Here is a 21,326-nt window from a genome sequence, read left to right as displayed (position 1 = left end):
TATTTGGAAACAGAGTCTCACTAAGTTGTGGAGGGCTTAAGTAGCAGAAGTTGGCCTTGAACCTGCGGCCTTCCTGTCTTAGCCTCCCAAGTACTAGGATTACAAGTGTGTACCACCACACCTGGCTCTTATCTGTTATTTTATTTTTTAATTTTTATTTTTTAATTTTTGGTGGTACTGGGGTTCCTGGAAGCCCTTCTACATCCGGGCTACACTGCCAGACCTATTTTTATACTTTTTAAATTTGGAAACAGGGTCTCTTAAGCCAGCGCGGCTGGCTTTGAACCTGCGCAATCCTCCTGTCTCTGCCTCCCAAGTGCGGGGATTACAAGTGTGCGCCACCACACACGGCTCTTATCTGTTATTTTAAACTAATATCTAAGCTTAGTGTTATACATTCATTCAACGAATATTTATTGAGTGCCTACCATTGTGCAAGGCACTTCGTATATGATGGTGAATAGAACAGATATCAGCTGTTGTGCTTTTGTGGAACTTAAATCTAGTGAGGGATTCAGATGTTAAAGAAGTAATTTCACACATACATATATACATGCTAACATAGTATGGTAAATGCTATAATGAAAACAAAAAAGAATAACAAAAGAGCTCCACCTCAGAATAGATCATCCAAGAAGGCCTTTCTAAGGAAGTGACAAATTGAACCTGAGACATAAAGGAGCAGCCAGCCAGGCACAGAATGGGGAGATCACTCCAGATAGAGGGAACATCACAGATAAACTTACTGAGGTGTGTAGTTTTGTATATTGTAGGAACTCAAAGAAACTCATCTTAACAGCAGAGTATTAGGGAAGAGGAGAGGGGAGCTTGAGGCTGGGAAGATGGACAGTTGGGGGAGGACTAGTTAGATTCTTACAGATCATGTTTAAGTAGAGTTTATTCTAAGTGCATGGGTTTTAGGGCAGAGATGTTGCACACTCTGTTTATTAAGAAAAAAGATCATTCTGACTGCTGTATGAAGAATGATTTTGGAGTGACAAGAGTGGTAGTTGTCAACTGTGATACCCAATGCCAACCTTTCGGAGGAAACAAGTTGCTCAAAAATCCTTCAGTTGCTAGTGTCAGAAAACCCAAAGTGAGTTGTCTTGAGAAAATTAGAATGCATTGGCTTGTAATCCAGGGGTCAAATGATGCAATTAGGGAAGAGGAGAGAGGAGCTTAGGACGTAATTTCTCATTCCGTATCTCTCAGCTTTGTTTCATTCTGTATTACTCATAGGCAGGTTTTTGTTTTTGTTTTTGTTTTTTACTATGTGGTTTCAGGATTATGACAGGAAAAAGATTAGTTATTTCATCTGATTGTTTCTCAAGAAATACTCTAATGACCAGTGCTAATTGGGTCTGATTGTGTGGGCTTGGTTCATTTGCTCATGAACCAAATCTTACCAATATTTCAACATTCTGACTAGGCATGATACTGTCATACATGTGTCATACATAGGTCATACATATGGACACTGACTAATCAGGAGTGAGGTCAGACCTATCCATCTGCTATGACCATGCCAATATACCAACCAATGAAAATCAGCCTGAGGCATTGATATAAAGGTAGAATCAGTTCCAGCAGAAATAAGGAAACTAAAAATAGGGGAGGAGTGGAAAGAAAAATTCAAGTTCTATTATCAGAAGAGGGAATCCATGTTGAGCACATAACATAAAAACATCTAGGACAAGCCAATATGCAAAATAGCAGTTCTGATATACATGCGCAGAATCCTTGCCTCCTTTGTGAAGCCCATATGCAGTATAGAGATTATTGATATCTCCTAAGTGTCCTCACCTTTATCCAGTTCACATTCATGCCTATCCTCAGTGCCCAGCTCAATGCCTGGCACACTCTGGGTATTTAACAAATACATATTAATTGGATAGGAATGTAATCTACTTTGCATCCTAATGAGTCATACTGTAGTTCCTCTGAGAAGAGGAAGGTGTTTCTAGAATCCTGACATTAGGTATGTATGTGCACACACATGTATGCAGTTCTTACACTGTGTTCTGAAATGTTGAAAGGAAACAGAATAATAATTTCTCACTTATATGCTATTTGTCAAAAAGTTTATACAAATCTGAAATTATTTTTTTTCATTACAAGATAAGATGTGCAAATTATGAACTGAGTTTTTATTGGATTGTTTTCAGAACTCAGAAGAAACTGATACATGTGTATATTAAGGTTCTGGGAAGACAAATATATTAGTGGTACTGGAGATTTAACCCAAGAGCATTCTACCTCTGAGCCTTATCACCAACCATTTTCTTTTTTCTTTTTCTTTTTTTTTTTTTTGGTGGTACTGGGGGTGGAACCCAGGGACATTCTACCTCTGGGCTACACACCCAGACCTATTTTATACCTTATTTGGAAACCAGGTCTCACTAAGTTGCTAAGGCTAGCTATGAACCTGCACAATCCTCCTGTCTCAGCCTCCCAAGCGCGGGGATTACAAGTGTGCGCCACCACACTCAGCTTTATTTTCTATTTTGAAATGGTCATTGCTAGAGCTGAGGGCCTCACTAAGTTGCAGAGACTGGCCTCAAACCTGCAGTTCTTCTGTCTCAGGCTCCCAAGTACTGGGATTTAAAAGTATGTGCCAGGCCAGGCATGGTGGTGCACACTTGTAATCCCTGTGCTTGGGAGGTGGAGACAGGAGGATCACACAGTTTCGAAGCTAGCCGCGCTGGCTTAAGAGACCCTGTTTCAAAAATATAAAATAGGTCTGGGGGTGTAGCCTGGAGGTAGAAAGACTTCCAGGAATGCCAGGACCACCAAAAAAAAGTATGTGCCAGCTGGGTGTGGTGGTGCACACTTGTAATCCCTGTGCTTGGGAGGTAGAAACAGGAGGATCACGTGGCTTCAAAGCCAGCCTTGCTGGCTTAAGAGACCCTGCTTCCAAATAAAAATATAAAATAGGTTGGGGATTGTAGCCCAGAGGTAGAAGGGTTTCCAGGAACCCCAGTACCACCAAAAACAAAACAAATCAATAAAAGTATGTTTTAATAGAAGACTTCCGGGAAGATGGCGACCGAGAAAAGCAGCATTTACAAGTCCTGCTAACACTTGATCTCTGTTGCCACAAAATCAGCACTTTTCATAGCCAGAAAATACTATCAGCAGAGAAATAAAACATGTAAACACAAGGGACAGAGAAAAAGAAGACTAGAAGAACAACCAGAGGTCAGAAAAGAAACCAGCCTGCATTGCGGAGCCACACCGGCGCCATCATGTCTCACAGCACAAGGCTCCAGAGAGGAAAGGTAAACAAGGAGCTGAAGTGAGCAGCTGCGGATCATTTGGGTGTAATTCTGCAGTTCTTTTAGCGTAAAGAACATCTAAAACTCCCAGTGGCCAAGCTCATCACGCCTTCCAGAGACTCAGAACAGAGCTCAAAACCAGAAAAGAAATACACCAACTTCACGATCTAGGGTGTAGCAGCGGCGCCATATTGCCAGCAGCTGGAGCAAGTTCACCACACCTGCCACAGCCCCAGATTAGCGTGCATAGTAACTGTAAGTGAAATTGCAGCCCCTACAGGAGAAATCCCAGCACTGCACCCCCCAGGGACTTGCGCAGCTTTGATAATCTCCCTGGGTCTGAGATTTTTGCAGTCCAACCCAGTGAAGGAGTAGTGGTGGCAAAGATACCACACCCTAGTCGCAGCTCCCCATGGGAAAATGCCCAGCTCAGCACCCCCACAGTCTTGCACAGCCTCGACTAACTCCCTGGGTCTGAGACTTTACGATACAACCCAGTAAAGGAGTAGTGGCAGCTGAGGTTACCACAAACTCCAGATCCAGAGCACCCTAAGAGAAGTTGTAGTGATCCGGGGAAGAACCCAGAGTAGGTGCAAACTTCTAAAATTATGGGAAAGAGGAACAACAATAGAGCAATGAACGCCCACAACCCCATAATATCAGAACCTGATAACACAGAAATTCAGAGATCTCCAGAAGATCAAATCAGGAATATAACTGTAGAAATAATACAGGACATTAGAAAATAATTTAGAGAGAGTCTAAAAGAAATAAAGGATGCAATCATTGAGGTGAAGGCATCAGTTCAAACTATAAACAATCAATTAGACCACATGTAGAATAGAATCTCTCTCCTAGAAGATAATCACTCCAAAAACGAATGCATAATTTATAACTTAGAAAAAAAAATCAGACAGCAGGAATCTGACGTTGAAGAAATATGGGCCCATTTTAAGAGAGCTAACCTAAGAATAATTGGAATAGAGGAGGGAAAAGGTGAAACCAAAGGGATAAGTAATATCTTCAAAGAAATAATAGCAGAAAATTTTCCAAACATAGAGCAAGAGGTCAATACACAGGTCCAGGAAACTTATAGAACTTCCTTTAGACAGGATCGGAGAAGAGGATCCCCACGCCACATAATTGTCAAAATGACCAATGTGGAAGCCAAGCAGAGAATCTTAAAGGCAACAAAAACAAAGGGCCAAGTGATATCACTCCAGACTTCCCAAACCAAGTCATGAGAGCCAGAAGGGCTTGGAGTAACATATTCCAAACTCTGAAAGAAAACAACTTCCAGCCAAAAATTTCCTACCCAGCAAAACTATCTATCAAATTAGATGGGGAAATAAGAAGCTTCCATGACAAACAGAAACTGAAGGAATTTATGTCTTCAAAACCAGTGCTAGAGAAAATACTTAAAGAGATTAACTACAAAGAAGAAATAAGTAATACACACCAGAACCAGAGAAACAAGATTTTCCATCCAGCAGACAACTAAGCAAAGAATAAACAGTATTTCAAACAGAAATAAAATCTTAACATATTAGGAATTAAAAGTTATCTCTCAATAATCACACTGAATGTAAATGGCCTCAATTCCCCAGTAAAAAGACATAAAGTGGCAGAATGGATTAAAACCCAGAATCCATCCATCTGCTATTTACAAGAAATACACTTTATATGTAAAAGATAGTAACAAGCTCAAGGTAAAGGGCTGGAGCAAGGTAATTCATGTTAAGTAGCCATCCTAACAAATGTGAAGTAGTGTTTCACTATACTTTTTATTTGTATTTCCTTAATGATTAGTTATGATAATGGTGAGTGATATTCATGTGTTTATTGGTCATATGAAAATCTTTGGAGATTCATTATCTTAGTCTTTTACCTATTTCTAAATTGTATTGTTTGCTATTATTGTTGCTAATTTTTAGGATTTATATTTGGAATATTAATATACCTTCTGATATAGCATTTGGAAATATTTTATCCCATTTTATCAGTAACTTTTAATTCTGTTTACATTGTCTTTGGATGTACAATATTTTTCTATTTTTTATGAAGTTTGTTTATTCTTTTGTTGCCTGTGCCTTTGGAATCATATCCAAGAAATCACTGCCAATTTCAATGTTGTGAAGTTTTATGACCCTGGTTTTCTTCTAAAAGTTTATAGTCTTAAGATTTACATTTAGATCGTTTATCTATTTTGAGTTAATATTTGTATATGGTGTTAGGTAAGGGCCCAATTTTATTCTTTTTCATGTAGTTATTATTTTTCAACAATATTTAGTGAAAAGATTTTTATTTCCTTCACCAAATGTTCTTGGAAACCTTGTTAAAAATAACTTGACCGTATATGGAAGAAAAAAAACCCCAAACATATCAAAGTTAATCAGGAAACCTAGCATGGGAAGAAGGGAGGGGGAGGGAAGGGTTAGGGTTTGGATAGGGGCTGACTGGATGATGTGTGCGTGTATATCTCCACAAGTTCTTTTTTATCCCATTAAGATTTATGACTACAATGCACCAATAAAAATTTATTTAAAAGTATGTGCCATTACAACTGGCAAAAAAACAAATGTTTTTAAGCCTACATTTAAGTAACTAAAATAGAAAAAATAAAGCAGCATATCAATGCTTTGGGGAGTCTATGGATCTAAGTTAGAATTATCCATAATGGGAAAAAAATGTAGACTAGAAGTGGAGTGAAGAAAGAGATGATGTAATTACCACAGATGTTAATGTGGAGATTTAGAAGTATACTAAGAGTAGTTAGAATGTGCCAGTATAACCAGTACTTGGGATGCTGACACAGGAAAATCACAGGTTCAAGGCCAGCCTCAGCAATTTAGTGAGGCTCTCAGGGCTGGGGTGTAGCTCAGAGGTAACCATGGGTTCCATTTCAAGTACTACAAAAACAAATTAAAAAAAGAATACAAAGTGAGTTGAAGTGCAAAGTCAAAATTGAATCCCCCAAAAAGTGTACTCATTATATGATGGCTTTTATTCCTGTGGCAATTTCCTATAGCAAAGTTGGGCTTTGCTATATAATGTGTTTGAAAAAGAAAAAAAAAACTTAAAAAATGAAACAGCATACAAGTAAAGAGATAAATGTCAACTCATTTTTTAGAACCTATATATTTGGGAGAGCTAGTTACTCCAGAGGAAATGTTTAATCTCAACAATTATACAATCTGATAAACAATAATCTGAGTCTCTTTATTTTTTCCTTATGTTTTTCCTTTTATTACAGGTATCTGTAATTCTTCCCCACCAACCAAACCTGCAGAATCTGTTCAGTCAAATAACTCAAGCTCCTTTCTGAATTTAGGTATGTATTATTTTACAGTAGAGTTTAAAAAAAAATCTATGTAAATTAAATCAAGCATGGTAGCCCACACCTGTAATCACAGTGACTCAGGAAGCGCGCGTATTGGGAATTGTACCCAGGGCTTGAATTTATGGTAGGCAAGTACTTTACCACCTAGCTACACCCCCAGTCCTCAGCTGATCTCTTAACAATTCAAATAGTACTGAACTGTTCAGCATAAATACAAAATAAAGTTAGAAACTAAATTATTATGCTGGCATGTAGTATATGAATATGACTTCCCAAATGAAGAAATTGAGATGGTATGATATTCCTGTTCATACCTAAAGCAAATATTTAAAAATTTGTATATTTATGAAAATATACAAGTAGGATAAAAAGAACAGCAATTACTGCTGTCTTATATAACTCATTCAAAATAAATGAAGCATAGTGTGTGACCATTTAAAGGAACTGCTTACTCATTTGACCCTAAATATAAGCTATTAACTTAAAATTATTTTATATTATTTTATTTATTTATTTATTTATTTATTTAATTTTTGGTGCTACTGGGGGTGGAACCCAGAGGCTTTCTACATCCGGGATATACTCCCAGACCTATTTTATATTTTATTTGGAATCAGGGTCTCACTAAGTTGCTGAGAGCCTAAGTAGCTGAGGCTGGCTTTGAACCCGTGCGATCCTCCTGTCTCAGCTTCCCAAGCCCGGGGATTACAAGTGTGCTCCACCATGCCCGGCATTTTTTTTTTTTTTTTTTTTTTTTTGGTGGTACTGGGGTTCCTGGAAGCCCTTCTACCTCCGGGCTACACTCCCACGGGCAACACTCCCAGACCTATTTTTTAACTTTTTTATGTGGAAACAGGGTCTCTTAAGGCAGCGCGATCCTCCTGTCTCTGCCTCCCAAGCAAGGGGATTACAAGTGTGTGCCACCACGCCTGGCAAAATTATTTTATATTATTTTAAGCATTCTATTGTTCTATATGATATTTACTTGTGATACTAAAAGTATCAGGTATACCATAATTTTTGTAAGAAGTACCACAATTAATGTAGGCTATTACTAAAAAATTATCATTAGCCCAAAAGCAGATCCTGAAAGGACCTGGTAGACTCTGGAGTCCCTGGAACCACATTTTGAGAACTGCTGCTCAATAGTATTGTCCTTATCTGTATGATCAAAATTAGGTTGCTATCACATCTAGATTGCAGATGTCAGGAAGAGAGGAAAACATGACGATATTATTTATTTCTTCCTTTTCTGGTCTTAAGGCATTGGCCTGGAGGTAGCAATATCATGCCAGCTCACATTCCCTTGAGCGCTTACATGTGATATAACAAATGTATTATCACTGAGCAGATATATACAATAGCCCAGCTATAATTTTATTTCAGAGGGAAAAACCAAAAAATTTTGGTGGATAAGTCCTCTTTTTTTGAGGTACTAGGGATGGAACCCAGGGACACTCTACCTCCAAGCTACAGCCCCAGTTTTTATATTTTTTGAAATAGGATCTCACTGAGTTGCAAAAGGCCTTGCTAAGTAGCTGAGGCTGTCCATGAAACTACGACCCATGATCCTCCAATCTCCGCCTCCGAAATGCTAGGATTACAAGCGTGAGCCACCATGCCCGGCTTTGGCTAAATCCTGACTCAGAAAATGTTTAACTAGAATCTCTAGATCTGCTACTTTAGCCATACAATTTTGTCTGGATTAACTTTAGGTTTAAAATATAATTTTCCAGGCTGAGACAGGAGGGTCATGAGTTTGAGGCCAGTCTCAGCAACTTAGTGAGACCCACTTTCAAAAAATAAAAAATAGCTGGGTATGGTGGCACACAATTATAATCCCAGTACTTGGGAGGTTGATTAGGAGGATTGGAGGTTTGTGGCCAGCCTCAGCAATTTAGTGAGGCCCTTGGCAACTCAGTGAGGTCATTTCACTAAAACAACAAATAAAATAGGGTTGGAGCTATATCTCAGAGGTAGAATGCCCCCGGCTTCAATCCCCAGCAAAACACACATGCATGCACACAGACACACACTAAATGAATGAATGAATGAATAATAAATAAATAAAAATAAAAAGTAAAATAGGGTTGGGGTATGACTTGGAGGTAGAATGCCCCTGGGTTCAATCCTTAGTACCAAAAATGAATGTTAAAATTTTTATAAAGTTATGATTTATGTGAAACCATTTAGTTTAAAACATTCATTTAGAATATTGAATAAAGTATTAAAAAAAAGCACCCAACTTTGCCTGGGATTCAAATGTTTTGCTCCCTTCTTTCCTCTCAATTAGTGATACTACTTGAGTAACCAACTTTACAACAGTCTATGACCTAATATGAGGACAAACTATTATAGAGCTGTCTCTAGGTTGCTTCTTCTCAAATATACCTAGATTTGAACAGTGTATCAACTTGAAAGGCAGCATTTATTTTTTCCATTGTTCCATTTAAAAAAAAAGAGAAGAAAATATAAATTGTAAGGATATGTTACTCAAAAACATTTAAACTGGGTATAGTAGTGCATGCTTGTAAACCCAGTACTTGGGAGGCTGAGACAGAAGGATTGCAGGATCATGGCCAGCCTCAACTACTTAGTGAGCCCCTGACAACTTGGTGAGACCCTGTTTCAAAATAAAGAATAAAGCTGGGCGTGGTGGCACACGCTTGTAATCCCCGCGGTTGGGAGGCTGAGGCAGGAGGATCACACAGGTTCGAAGCCAGCCTCAGCTACTTAGTGAGGCTCTCAGCAACTTAGTGAGACCCTGTTCCCAAATAAAACATAAAATAGTTCTGGGAGTATAGCCCGGAGATAGAAAGCCTCTGGGTTCCACCCCCAGTAGCACCAAAATAAATAAATAAATAAATACATAGAATAAAAAGAGGGCTAGGGGGTGTGGCTCAGAGGTAGAATGCTCCTGAGTTCCATCCCCAGTACCACCACTCCCTAAAAACAAAACATATTTAAGCCAGGCATGGTGGCACATGTCTATAATCTGAGTCCTTGAGAGGCTTAGACAGGAAGAATCTAGGTTCAATGCCAGCCTCAGCAACTTGGTAAGACCCTGTTTCAAAGTAAAAAGGGAGTTGTCGCTCAGAGGTAGAATGCACCTTAGTTCAATTCCCAGTAAAATAAATAAATAAATAAATATGAAAAAATGTGCTTCATGTTTATTTGGGGCTACAGGCATGTGCCACCATGCCTACCTCAGGTTTATTTTTCCTGAGTTAACCCATATGCAAGAAAAGGTAGTTCACTATTGTTTTATTTATTTATTTATTTATTTATTTATTTATTTATTTATTTTTGAGGTACTGGGGATGGAACCCAGAGGCATTCTACCTCCAAGCTACACCTCCAGGCCTATTTCCTTCCTTCCTTCCTTCCTTCCTTCCTTCCTTCCTTCCTTCCTTCCTTCCTGTGATACTGGGATGGAACCCTTCTACCTTTGGGTTACACTCCCAGATCTATTTTATATTTTTATTTGGAAACAGGGTCTCTTAAGCCAGCAAGGCTGGCTTTGAACCAGCACATTCCTCCTGTCTCCACCTCCCAAGTGGGCGGATTACAAGCATGCACCACCACGCCCGGCTTTTATTCTTTATTTTGAAACTGTCTCACTGAGTTGCAAAGGGCCTCACTAAGTAGCTGAGGCTGTAGGCGAACAGAGATCCTCCTGTCTCAGCCTCCCAAATGCTGGGTTTACAAGTGTGTGCTACCATGCCTGGCTCAGCACTACTGTTTTAAATGACTGAGAATTGACAAATGAAAGAGAACTAATTTAAGTATCCCTCAAATTTAGTTACTTTAAGTAGTCCTGAAACATGTCCTTACTTTTATTCCCAATCCACTTGGGTTACAGTCAAGATCATCAGTATTGATGAGACAATTTTGACTGTTATATGCAATTATGTAACCTGAATTACTTTTCCTTCTGTCTGATTTATCATTCAGAGGTGAAAATGTATGTGAATTATGCTGTGTACCCCTCTCCCTGATTTTTTAAATCACTATTAATTAATTATTGTTTTACGGTACTGTGAAAAGAAGCCAGAGGCATTCTACCTCTGAGTTATGGCCCCAGCCCTATTTTTTAGTCTTTATTTTGAAACAGGGAGGGTCTCACTAAGTTGCAGAGGGCCTCATTAAGGAGCTGAGGCTGGCCATGAACCTGTGATCCTGCTATTTTAGCCTCCCAAGTACTGGATTACAAGCATGTGCCACACCGGCTTCTTCTTCTTTTTAAATTTTTTTCCTCCCTCCCTACTCTCTTACTCTTCCAGTTCTGGTATAGTTTTTTGTTTTGTTTTGGTAGGTTCAAGTTTAGGTAACATTAGAAGAGTTTCAAGGTAAGACGATAAAATTAAAATTGAGGAAAATCTTTGAGCTTTCCATTCTCTGTTCTCCATATTCCAAACTTTTCATCTCTCAATCCTCTAAAGTTGCTATTTATAAGATACCTTGAAAATATACCACTGTCAAAAAAAGGCATATATTTCTGAAGTGATTAAAAAAACACAATGTCATCAAGCTGCAAATCTTTAGAAAGTATCAAGAATAGCTTTCATTGTGAAAAATCTCATCTTTCTTCTTTGTGGTAGGTAGGGGGTGTAAGTTTGAGAAAAAAAGATAAATGTTTGAGGAAGAAAGGCAAATAAAATGATTTTTTACTACTCAGTTTTTCACGATTGTCTATTACTTTATTTTTAAAGCTTTCAAACAAGCTTTTAGTAAATAAAGAGCTGTCTGGGCCTATAGAGAGGTATAACTGGATTTAACAATATACAAGTAATAATGCTTAGTTTTGTGAAACTGAATCTTTCAGTTTTGTGATGAGTGGCATATGAAAAATAAATGATACGATATACTGAATTATCAAAGGCTATTATAACTATGGTTCTTTGTTCAATTGTTGCCATTATTAAATCTGTAAATGCTCTATAAATTTAAAATATAGTATTTGGGCTGGAGTACAGCTCAATGATAGAGTGCTTGCCTAGCATGTACCATAAAGTTAATATTGTACTAGTGAAATACTAATAAAATAGTATTTTAAGTTACAACTTATTATAATAAAATGCCTTTAATAATTCAGTATATTGTATCATTTATATCATTTATATAACAATATCATTTATATAATATATATCATTTATAATATTATAATAAAATGCCTTTGATAATTCAGTATATCTTATCATTTATTTTTCATATGCCACTCATCACAAAACTGAAAGATTGTTTCACAAAACTAAGCATTATTACTTGTATATTGTTAAATCCAGTTATACCTCTCTATAGGCCCAGACATTTCTTTATTTACTAAAAGCTTGTTTGAAATTATTATAATGCTTCTATACTCTAGTACCATATTGTTTAAAGATGCTTCCTATCCTTTTGAAAATAATGCATGTATTTGCATATGATACTCTAAATCCAAGTATTCATTTCTATATAAAAGAATATCTTTTCATTAATTTTTCATTGTTCTCAGGTTTTGCAAATCGTTTTTCAAAACCCAAAGGACCAAGGAACCCACCACCAACTTGGAATATTTAATTCTCTATTTCTAAGAATATAGGAGGAAAGTGCATCTGCAAATGAAACTACTGGAATGCTGCTAGCTAAAATAAATGCTCTATAACCATAACACCAATAATGATAAAATGCTAATGTGCTAAGAATTGTTTTTCCAGAAAAGCAAAATTCAAAAATGTCAACAATTTTGCATTTTTTTGTATCATTTGTATTGGGTTGGAAAATGCAAATAAAACTTTGTTATTTGAGCTTATCTAGAGAATGCTGTATGAGAAATACTTAAATGAATTTATTTTTCATGTTTGGAAGTTATTTTATTTTTTACCTAGGTGTAAATTTTTGGTTTTGTTTTGCTTTGTTTTGTTTTTGTTTAGAGAGCAACCAGGCTGGTTTCAAACTCCTGGGCTGAAGTGATCCTCCCTTCTCAACCTCCCTAGTCCTGAGACTACAGATACACACCATCGCACCTGGTATGAACGTAAATTCTGAAAAGTTTGTAAGAAGCCAGGTATGGTGTGCACACCTGTAATCCCAGTGTTTAGGAGGCTGTTAGGAGGCTGAGACAGAAGGATCGCCAGGGTTGAAGTCAGCCTCAGCAACTTAGTAAGGCTTTTTGCAACTCAGGGAAACCCTATTTCCATAAACAGGGCTGGGGGTGTAGCTCAGAGGTAGAATGTCCCTGGGTTCAATTCTCAGCACCACAAAAATAAAATAAAAGAATTGAACCTCAATTAAATTTCTACATTGCCAGAAGATAGTACAGAAAGTTTTTTTTTTTTTTTTTAAATATCTTACCTTGTGGTTGCAATACAAATTATTGCTTATGACAATGTCTATCCTCTGGAAGTTATTTATGCCAAAATGGAGCATACCTCACACATCTTCCCAAAGATTGTGGGAAACCATAGAAGAAATGAAATTATATTTAAGAGATTAACATGTGCAAATAATAACAGTAGTTAACTTTTTAAAATTTGGATATACCAACTAACAAGATGTTCTACTACATTTCAGGTAAGTTTAACCAGTTATTCTATTACCAATTCTAGAAAAATAATTAAATAGCTATCTTTTGGTAACATTTTTTCACATAAAGGGTCATATATAAACATGTGCAATTTGTATCTAACCAATCAAAAGCTACTGCTAGCTTAAAATTTCTGTAAAATATGGATTTAATTTTTAGTATTTTAAATTTAATTCTGTGTAGCAAATAAGTGGATTTTTTTTTTTTCTTGACACTGGGATTGCACCTAGGGGTGTTCTATCACTGAGCTACACTCCCAGCCTTTTTCATTTTGAAACAGAGTCTTAGCTAAATTGCCAAGGCTGGCCCTGAACTCCTGATTCTCTGGTCTCAGCTCCCCAAGTACTGAATTATGGTCCAGGCCAGCGTGCCTGGCAGAGCATTATTATTACAAAGGATTCACCTTACTTCACCTAATGATTGAATACGTTTATCTTAAAAAGTAACTTTTAGAAACAGTATTATCATTTGCTCTTTAATACATTTCATTGAGAAGTCTAACTATAGGGCAAATTGAATGATACACCGTTGCCCGTCTCCTCTAGTACAATGTACCCAAGAGGTGCAGGATAAACTTTAGTCTTAAAACTAACTTCATTGCAATAGTGTTCACTAGCTGAAGTTACTCTTTTCTAGCAACTAGTGATATCAAACTACAGTCCTTTCATCTGCTGAGTATAACACTGTAACCAATTTTTTCCAAATGTCTTTCTTGGTCAAGGACCAAATAAATATACATCGAGTCCTGGGTAAAAGCTACAGTGACGAATTTCTAAATGAAACGCTGAGCAGCAACCAGCTCTGGGTGAACAGTGACGATTTGGGGACGGTTCTCTGGTAGACACATTTTTCAAATTTATGCAACCTTAATACTTAAGACTTGGGTGGGGGAATCTTTTTTTTTTTTTGGTGGTACTGGGTGTGGAGCTTAGGGGCTTTTCTACCTCCGGGCTATACTCCCAGACCTATTTTATACTTTATTTGGAACCAGTGCCCCACTAAGTCGCTGAGGCTGGCTTCGAACCTGCGCGATCCTGTCTCAGCCTCCCAAGCGCGGGGATGACGAGTGTGCGCCGCCCGGCTGGGAATCTTGTTTTACAAAATGTCAACACGGTTTCCATCCTGGCACTTTCCCTAACTGTAGGGACGTACCCCAAGTCAAGCCTGACTACCTTTCCCTGCAGAGCGCCGCCGGCCGGGCACCTGCCCGGGGCCGAGCTCGCGGACGCCTCGGCGCTCTCCCCATCCCGCGTCCCGCCGCCGCCGCCGCTCACGGCCCGAGGTTCTCTGACCTCACAAAGGCCGTGAGGTCCGTGAAACTCAAAAGTCACCATGGAGACCGCCTGCTCCGCGCAAAGCGGCGCGGCCGCCCGGCATGGGGCGGTTGGGGCGGTTGGCGGCGGGCCGGCGGCCGGCGGCGGTTGCGTCGCGGCCCCGAGCGAGGCCGGGCGGCCACCCGCGCGCGCCTGGGCCCGTCCGAGCGCCCGGCCGGCGGCGCGCGCGCGGGCCCGCGGCTCCCGTGGGGCCTTGCGCGGCGCCGGGCGCGGCCCCGGGGCGGCTCTGCGGGCCGGGCCTGCGCAGCGCGGCCGCTTCCGGCATGCTCGGCGGCGGCGGCGGCGCGGCGGGCCGACTCCAAGGCCCAGCGGGCCGTGCGCGGGCGGCGCCTGCGCGCTGCGCCGACGGGGGGGCGGTCGGGCCATTTAAATGTGTGTTTGTGGGTGAAATGGCTGCGCAGGTCGGAGCGGTGCGCGTAGTACGGGCGGTGGCGGCGCAGGAGGAGCCGGACAAAGAGGGCAAGGAGAAGCCCCACGCCGGGGTCTCGCCGCGGGGCGTGAAGCGGCAGCGCCGGGCCAGCAGCGGGGGAGCGCAGGAGAAGCGGGGGCGGCCGAGCCAGGAGCCCCCGCTCGCTCCCCCGCACCGGCGGCGTCGCAGCCGCCAGCCCCCCGGGCCGCCGCCGCCGCAGGATGCCGCCCCGGCCGCCGCGGCCGCCGTGGAGCCCCTGCTGCTGCCGCCGCCGCCGCCGCCCGCGCTGGCGCCCGCGCTCGCCGCGCCGCTGCCGGCCCCGGGCGCCGCGGCCCTCTTCACCTTCTCGCCCCTGACGGTGAGCGCGGCCGGGCCCAAGCACAAGGGCCACAAGGAGCGGCACCGGCACCACCACCACCGCGGCCCCGAGCCCGGCCCCGGGCCCCGCGCGCCCGGCGAGCCCCCGCACAAGGACAAGCAGGAGAACGGCGAGCGGGCCGGCGGGCTGCCCCTGCCCCCGGCCCCCCAGCGAGGTGAGCGCGGGCGGCGGCGGCGCGGGGCTTCCCGCCGCGGGCCCCGCTCCGGGCCGAGCTGTCAGCCGCCCACCCCGGAGCCTCGCCGCGTTTGTTTTCAAATTCCGCAGGGTTTCCGCGCCGCGCGGTCCTTGGCGTTGGCTTAGGAGGTGGATACTATAAAAGCGGCCTCTCCGAAGTTCAGGCTGTCGCCAGAATCCTTTCTCCCTCTTTTCCTTCCTGGAAACCTTCCGTTTTTACCAACCTCGCCCCCACTCCACAGTATTCACGGGCCCGGTTCTGGACCTGAATGAGTTTGAATTCTTACCGAGGTTATACAACTCACGGGTTGCCTTAGCTTGTCTAAGGTAAAATATCAAACACGGGTTATCTTGTTCCTATTTTATCTAGAGGTCTGGCCGTTTTTTAAAATGTTTACATCGGCTATTTTAATTCTACGAGTGGGATTGCGGGAGGCTTTTCTCTCCCTTTTGATTCCTAGGAAATGGGACCAAGAATGCCTCTGAAAAGAAGTGTGCAATACGTAGTATCGACGATAATTCCAGTTGTATTTTATTCTGTCTAGTACAGCTTGAGAATCCACGTAATTCCAACAACCCTCAAGAATATTTAACCCGGAAAGTCTAGGACTATTTGTGTGTTCTAGAGAAATTAGGTCTGCTCTAATTGGCATCTTCCTATTCCCAAGTACTCTTAGCATTTATTTGATATATTCTTTGTGGAAGAAATGAGGTATGTTTTTGATTATGCCATATCTTTGTACTTTATGATTTTATATAATTTGTTATTTCCTCGAGATTGTAGATACTTCTACGTTTCTCAGTACTGGACCAGTTTGGTTATTCCCTGTTAATGAACCAGTTTTTCAATCTACAATTTTAGCAGTCTTACAGTGTTTCCACGTATTTGGTCATTACTAAGGCTAATCAGTGTGTGTTGTGTGTGTGTGCATGTGTACACACTACTTCCAATTATTAGTATGGTTAGGTACAAATAATCACTCACTGAGTACTTAATGACTAGAATTAAATCTTTGATGGAATCCAAATCTCGTCAGGAACTGAACTTGTGGCAAGCTGACAGGAGTGCCAGTTGGTACCACGATTATGCAGTGATCTCACTATTATGCAGAGCCTCACTAAGTAGCTGAGATTGGCTTTGAACCCATGCAATCCTCCTGTCTCAGCCTCCCAAGCGCTGGGATTACAAGCATGCGACACCACGCCGGGCTTGTGCTGAATAATTTTGCTTTCTCTTATTATTCCTTTCCCCCCACTTTTTTTTTTAATCTTTCCTCTTTTCCTTGACATTTCAGTGGCAGTATCTGATTTTTATTTTTTATTTATTTTTTATTTATTTTTTGAGGGTCTGGAGATGGAACCCAGGGGGCATTCGACCTCCAAGCTACACCCCCTGCCCTATTTTTTATTCTTTATTTTTTGAAACCGGGTCTCACTGAGTTGCAGAGGGCCTCACTAAGTAGCTGAGGCTGTATGCGAACCGCGATTCTCAGGTCTCAGCCTCCCAAATGCTGGGATTACAAGCGTGCGCCACCATGCCTGGCTCAGTACCTGATTTTTAAATCAAAGATCTTAGCCGGGCTTGGTGGCGCAGGCTTGTAATCCCAGCATTCGGGAGGCTGAGACTGGAGGATGGCGGTTCAAGGACAGCCTTAGCTGCTTAGTGAGGCCCTCTGCAACTCAGTGAGACCTGCTTTCAAAACAAAGAATAAAAAATAGGGCAGGGGGTGTAGCTTGGAGGTCAAATGCCCCTGGGTACCATCCCCAGACCCGCAAAAAAAAAAAAAAAAAAAAAAAAATCAAAGATCTTTGACCTAACCCTTTTTATGGGTGTATGGTGTTAGTGATATGCAATAATTGACAATGTGCTTCTGAAGATTGCACAGATCTCATTTTCTTTTAAAAAACAAACAAAAACAAATCTCTAATCCAGTACTTTCTCAGATGTTGGAAATGTTCTATATCTGTGTTGTCCAATATGTGCCTCTAAATGTAGCTAGTGTGTTTAAAACTGAATATTATTTTATTCTAATTTATAACTGGCACATGTGCTAGTGACTACCACATTGGACAGTACAGCTCTAAATATAACATCTGTAGTTTGCCCATATGTAAGAAGAAAGATTGTTTAAGATTAGGCCATTTAAATATTTTATGTAATCCCAGTACTTGGTTAAGGCTGAGACATGAGGATCACAGATTCGCAGCCAGCCTCAGCAACTTAGTAAAGTCGTCTACAACTTAGTGAGACTCTTGTTTCAAAAATAAAAAATAAAATAGGACTGGGGGTGTAGCTAAGAAGAAGTAACATGCTCCTGGGTTCAATCCTGGGACCCACCCACACATTTTAACTTGTGGTGGAGAGATTGTTGGATATACTCAAACCATATTATGGAAGCAAAGGACTCCTTAGTTAGAAATATTTGGGAAAGGCTGTACTGTAGTATTCTAGATACCTGACATGCACCAACATTTAAAAAGTTCAGAAAACTTTATAGAATGCAAGCTGGTTTAACAAGCATGTCTTCCATCCATTATCCATCCATCTTTCCATCCTTCCTTTCTTTTCTTTGTTTCTTTGTTTCTTTCCTTTTTTTTTTTTGTTTTGTTGGTACAGGGGATTAAACCCAGAGACATTCTACCTCTCAGAATATCTCCAAGCCGGGTGTGGTGGCACACACTTGTAATAAAGAAATAAAATAAAGAATAAAAACTAGGGCAGGGGGTGTAACTCGGAGGTTGAATGCCCCTGGGTTCCATCCCTAGACCCGCTATACTCCCCGACCTCTTATGCTTTATTTGGAAACAGGATCTTGCTAAGTTGCTGAGGCTGGCCTCCAACCTGGGATTCTTTTATCTCAGACTCCCACATACTAGAATCATAGTTGTGGCCCCAGCTGTGTGTAAAAGTTGTGGTCAGACTTTTGTGCACATATTGATAATTTTTTCCTTTCTCTGAATTTGTTTATTTTTGTTACCCTTATGTGCAGGAAACATGCCTCGAGTTAATCTGAATTTAAATTGTGGCTGTATCACATAGAATGTGACTATGAACATTTTTTTGTGTGTGTGGGTCTGGGGATGGAACCCAGGGGCATTTGACCTCCAAGCTACATCCCCTGCCCCATTTTTTTTTTTTTTATTCTTTATTTTGAAGCAGGGTCTCACTAAGTTGTGGAGGGCCTCACTAAGTAGCTGAGGCTATATCCACGAACCGTGATCCTCCTGTCTCAGCCTTCCAAATGCTGGGATTACAAACGTGTGCCACCACGCCTGGCTTGAACAAATTATTCTAACCTCTTTTCAACTTTGTTTTTCCTTTCTGTAAAAATGAGGTTGTGCCATTTCATTTATAAGGTGCTTGTGTGGATTAGATGGAGCAATATATGAAAAAGCACTTAAAATGCTGCTTGGCTCATGGTGGATACTTAGTTAAAATTGGCTTTCAGCCAGATGTGGTGCATGCCTATAATCCCAGCACTTGGGAGGCTGAGACAGGAGGATCACACAGGTTAGAAGCCAGCCTCAGCTACTTAGTGAGGCTCTCAGCAACTCAGACCCTGTTTCCAAATAAAGCATAAGAGGTCGGGGAGTATAGCCCGGAGGTAGAAAGTCCCTGGGTTCCACCCCTAGTACCACCAAAACAGCAACAACAAAAAACCCCTGCCTTTTATTATTTTTTATGTTTGATTCTTGAAACAACTCTGAGAGTAAGGAAAATGAGTAGACTTTTATTATTTTACAGAGCTATGTATTCCTTTTGCTTATCTTAAGATTTTTAGAAAGGTTTTTAACTTTTTGAGATAATTATAGATTTACAGGAAATTGCAAAAATAGTACAGAGAGGTCCTTATCCTTCACTAGTTTCCTCCAGTGGTTGCATCTTACGTAACTATTGTATAATACCAACACCTTGAAATTGAAATTGGTACAATATGTAGTTCTGTGCCCTCTTATTACTGGTTGGCCACTTGTAACCACCACCAGTCAAGGTACAGAACTATCTATCTGCACGAAGATCCCTCTTATGTTATCCCTGTATAGCCTTAGGCACTGTTTATGTCTGCTCACACTCCCGATCATCTGTAACCTCTGGTAATCACTTGTCTGCTATCACTATAATTTTTTCATTTTGGGAATATTATATAAGTAGAATCATATAGTATATAATCTTTTGAGATTGGTTTTGCTCACTTAGCATGATGTGAGATCCATCCACATGGTATATGTATCAATAGTGTTCTACTTTTCATTGCTGAATAGTTTTCCATAGTATGCATGTACCTGGTTCCTCTGTTGGACCATTTATCTATTGAAGGACATTTTTGTTGCTTCTAGTTTTGGGCTATTATGAAAAAAGTTTCTGTGAACATTCATGTTTCTATTTCTACGTGGAGGAAGTAAATTCTCATTTTTCTGGCAAATATGATTGTAGGGTAATGTTTTAAGTATATATTTTGGTTTTATTTATTTTTAACATATTTTCATTTTGTGTTCTAGAATGTGTATTTTTCATTTCCACTTCATGAAAGATCAAGTTTCTCCACATTCTTCACAATATCTGGTGTTGTCATTGTTTCTGTTTTAGCTTTTTAGTGTGTATTATATATATACACACACACATATATTTTGTATATATATGTTGTGTGTGTGTGTGTGTGTGTGTGTGTGTTTTGCTGAGGATTGAACCCAGGGGCTGTTTACTAATGAGCCACATATCCTCAGCCCTATTTTATTCTTTTATTTAGAAACAGGGTCTCACTAATTTACCAGGGTCATACTAAGTTGCTGACAACCTCACTAAATTGCTGAGTCTGGCTTTGTCTCAGCCTCCCAAGTACTGGGATTATAAGCATGTGCCACCATGCCTGGCTAGTGTATATATTTGTGGAGCGATATCTCATCATGGTCTCATGACATGACGTTAATTCACTTTTTATATCATCATTTGTCATTTACATATTACAGGTACAGGTCCTTCTTCAACCACAGGGTTTGCAAGTTTTTTTCTCCTGGTCTCTATGTTGTCTTTCCATCATCTTAACAAGATATCTCTCTCTCTCTCTCTCTCTCTCTCTCTCTCTCACACACACACACACACACACACACACACACAAATTCACACACACACAAATTTTGTTGAGGTTGAATTCCTTGATTTTTTTTCCTCTTTCCCGTGTGTGTGTGTGTGTGTGTGTGTGTGTGTGTGTGTGTGTTACTGGAGATTGAATTCAGAAGCATTCTACCTCTGAGCTACACTCCCAGCCCTGTTTTTATTTTATTTTGAAACAGGATCTTGCTAGGTTGAAGAAAGTCTCACTACTTGCTGAGGCTGTCCTCAAACCTATGATCCTCCTGTCTCAGCTTCCTAAGTACTGAGATTAGATAGGTGTGTGCCACCACACCTGGCTTGACTTTTTTCTTTAATGAATAATATTTTTGGTGTCATATCTAAAGTTCCAAAGATAATCTCTTGTTTTTCTTTTCCAAAAGTGATCCATATGAATTTTATGCAAGTGAGGGTGTAGGTTGTGGGTTTTATCTTTTCTTTTTTCTTTCTGATATCCAATGTGCTCTGGCACATTTTAGTGAAAAGATTATTCTTCCATTAAATTGCTTTTGGACCTTTATAAAAAAGTCACTTCTAGCTGGGCATGGTGGCACACGCTTGTAATCCCAGCATTCAGGAGGCTGAAACAGGAGGATTGTGGTTCACAGCCTCAGATACTTAGTGAGGTCCTTTGTAACTCAGTGAGGCCTTGTTTCACAATAAAGAATTAAAAAATAGGGCTGGGGGTGTAGCTCAGAAGTAGAATGTCCGTGGGTTCCATCCCCAGGACCACACACACA

At 40.6% G+C, this 21,326-nt stretch overlaps 2 protein-coding genes across 2 annotated transcripts in view; both read left to right on the top strand.

The window, feature by feature from the left end:
- The window catches only part of PTPN22 (protein tyrosine phosphatase non-receptor type 22), a gene marked incomplete at its 3' end in the record, with an annotated part of 88,167 nt that extends 75,993 nt beyond the window's left edge, over positions 1–12,174 (top strand). The window contains exons 21-22 of the mRNA XM_080691504.1: positions 6,529–6,606; positions 12,110–12,174. Of these exons, the coding sequence (XP_080547630.1) occupies positions 6,529–6,606; positions 12,110–12,174 (143 nt within the window). The remainder of the gene's footprint in view (positions 1–6,528; positions 6,607–12,109) is intronic.
- A 2,603-nt stretch (positions 12,175–14,777) lies between these two features.
- Positions 14,778–21,326, top strand: part of RSBN1 (round spermatid basic protein 1) — a gene marked incomplete at both ends in the record, with an annotated part of 70,990 nt that continues 64,441 nt past the window's right edge. Inside the window, one exon of the mRNA XM_080691503.1 lies at positions 14,778–15,456. Coding sequence (XP_080547629.1) covers positions 14,778–15,456 — 679 coding nt within the window. The remainder of the gene's footprint in view (positions 15,457–21,326) is intronic.

This window comes from Muscardinus avellanarius, assembly GCF_963383645.1.
Source record: "Muscardinus avellanarius genome assembly, chromosome: 3".
Lineage (NCBI taxonomy): Eukaryota > Metazoa > Chordata > Mammalia > Rodentia > Gliridae > Muscardinus > Muscardinus avellanarius.
This window is presented reverse-complemented; position numbering and strand designations above follow the sequence as displayed.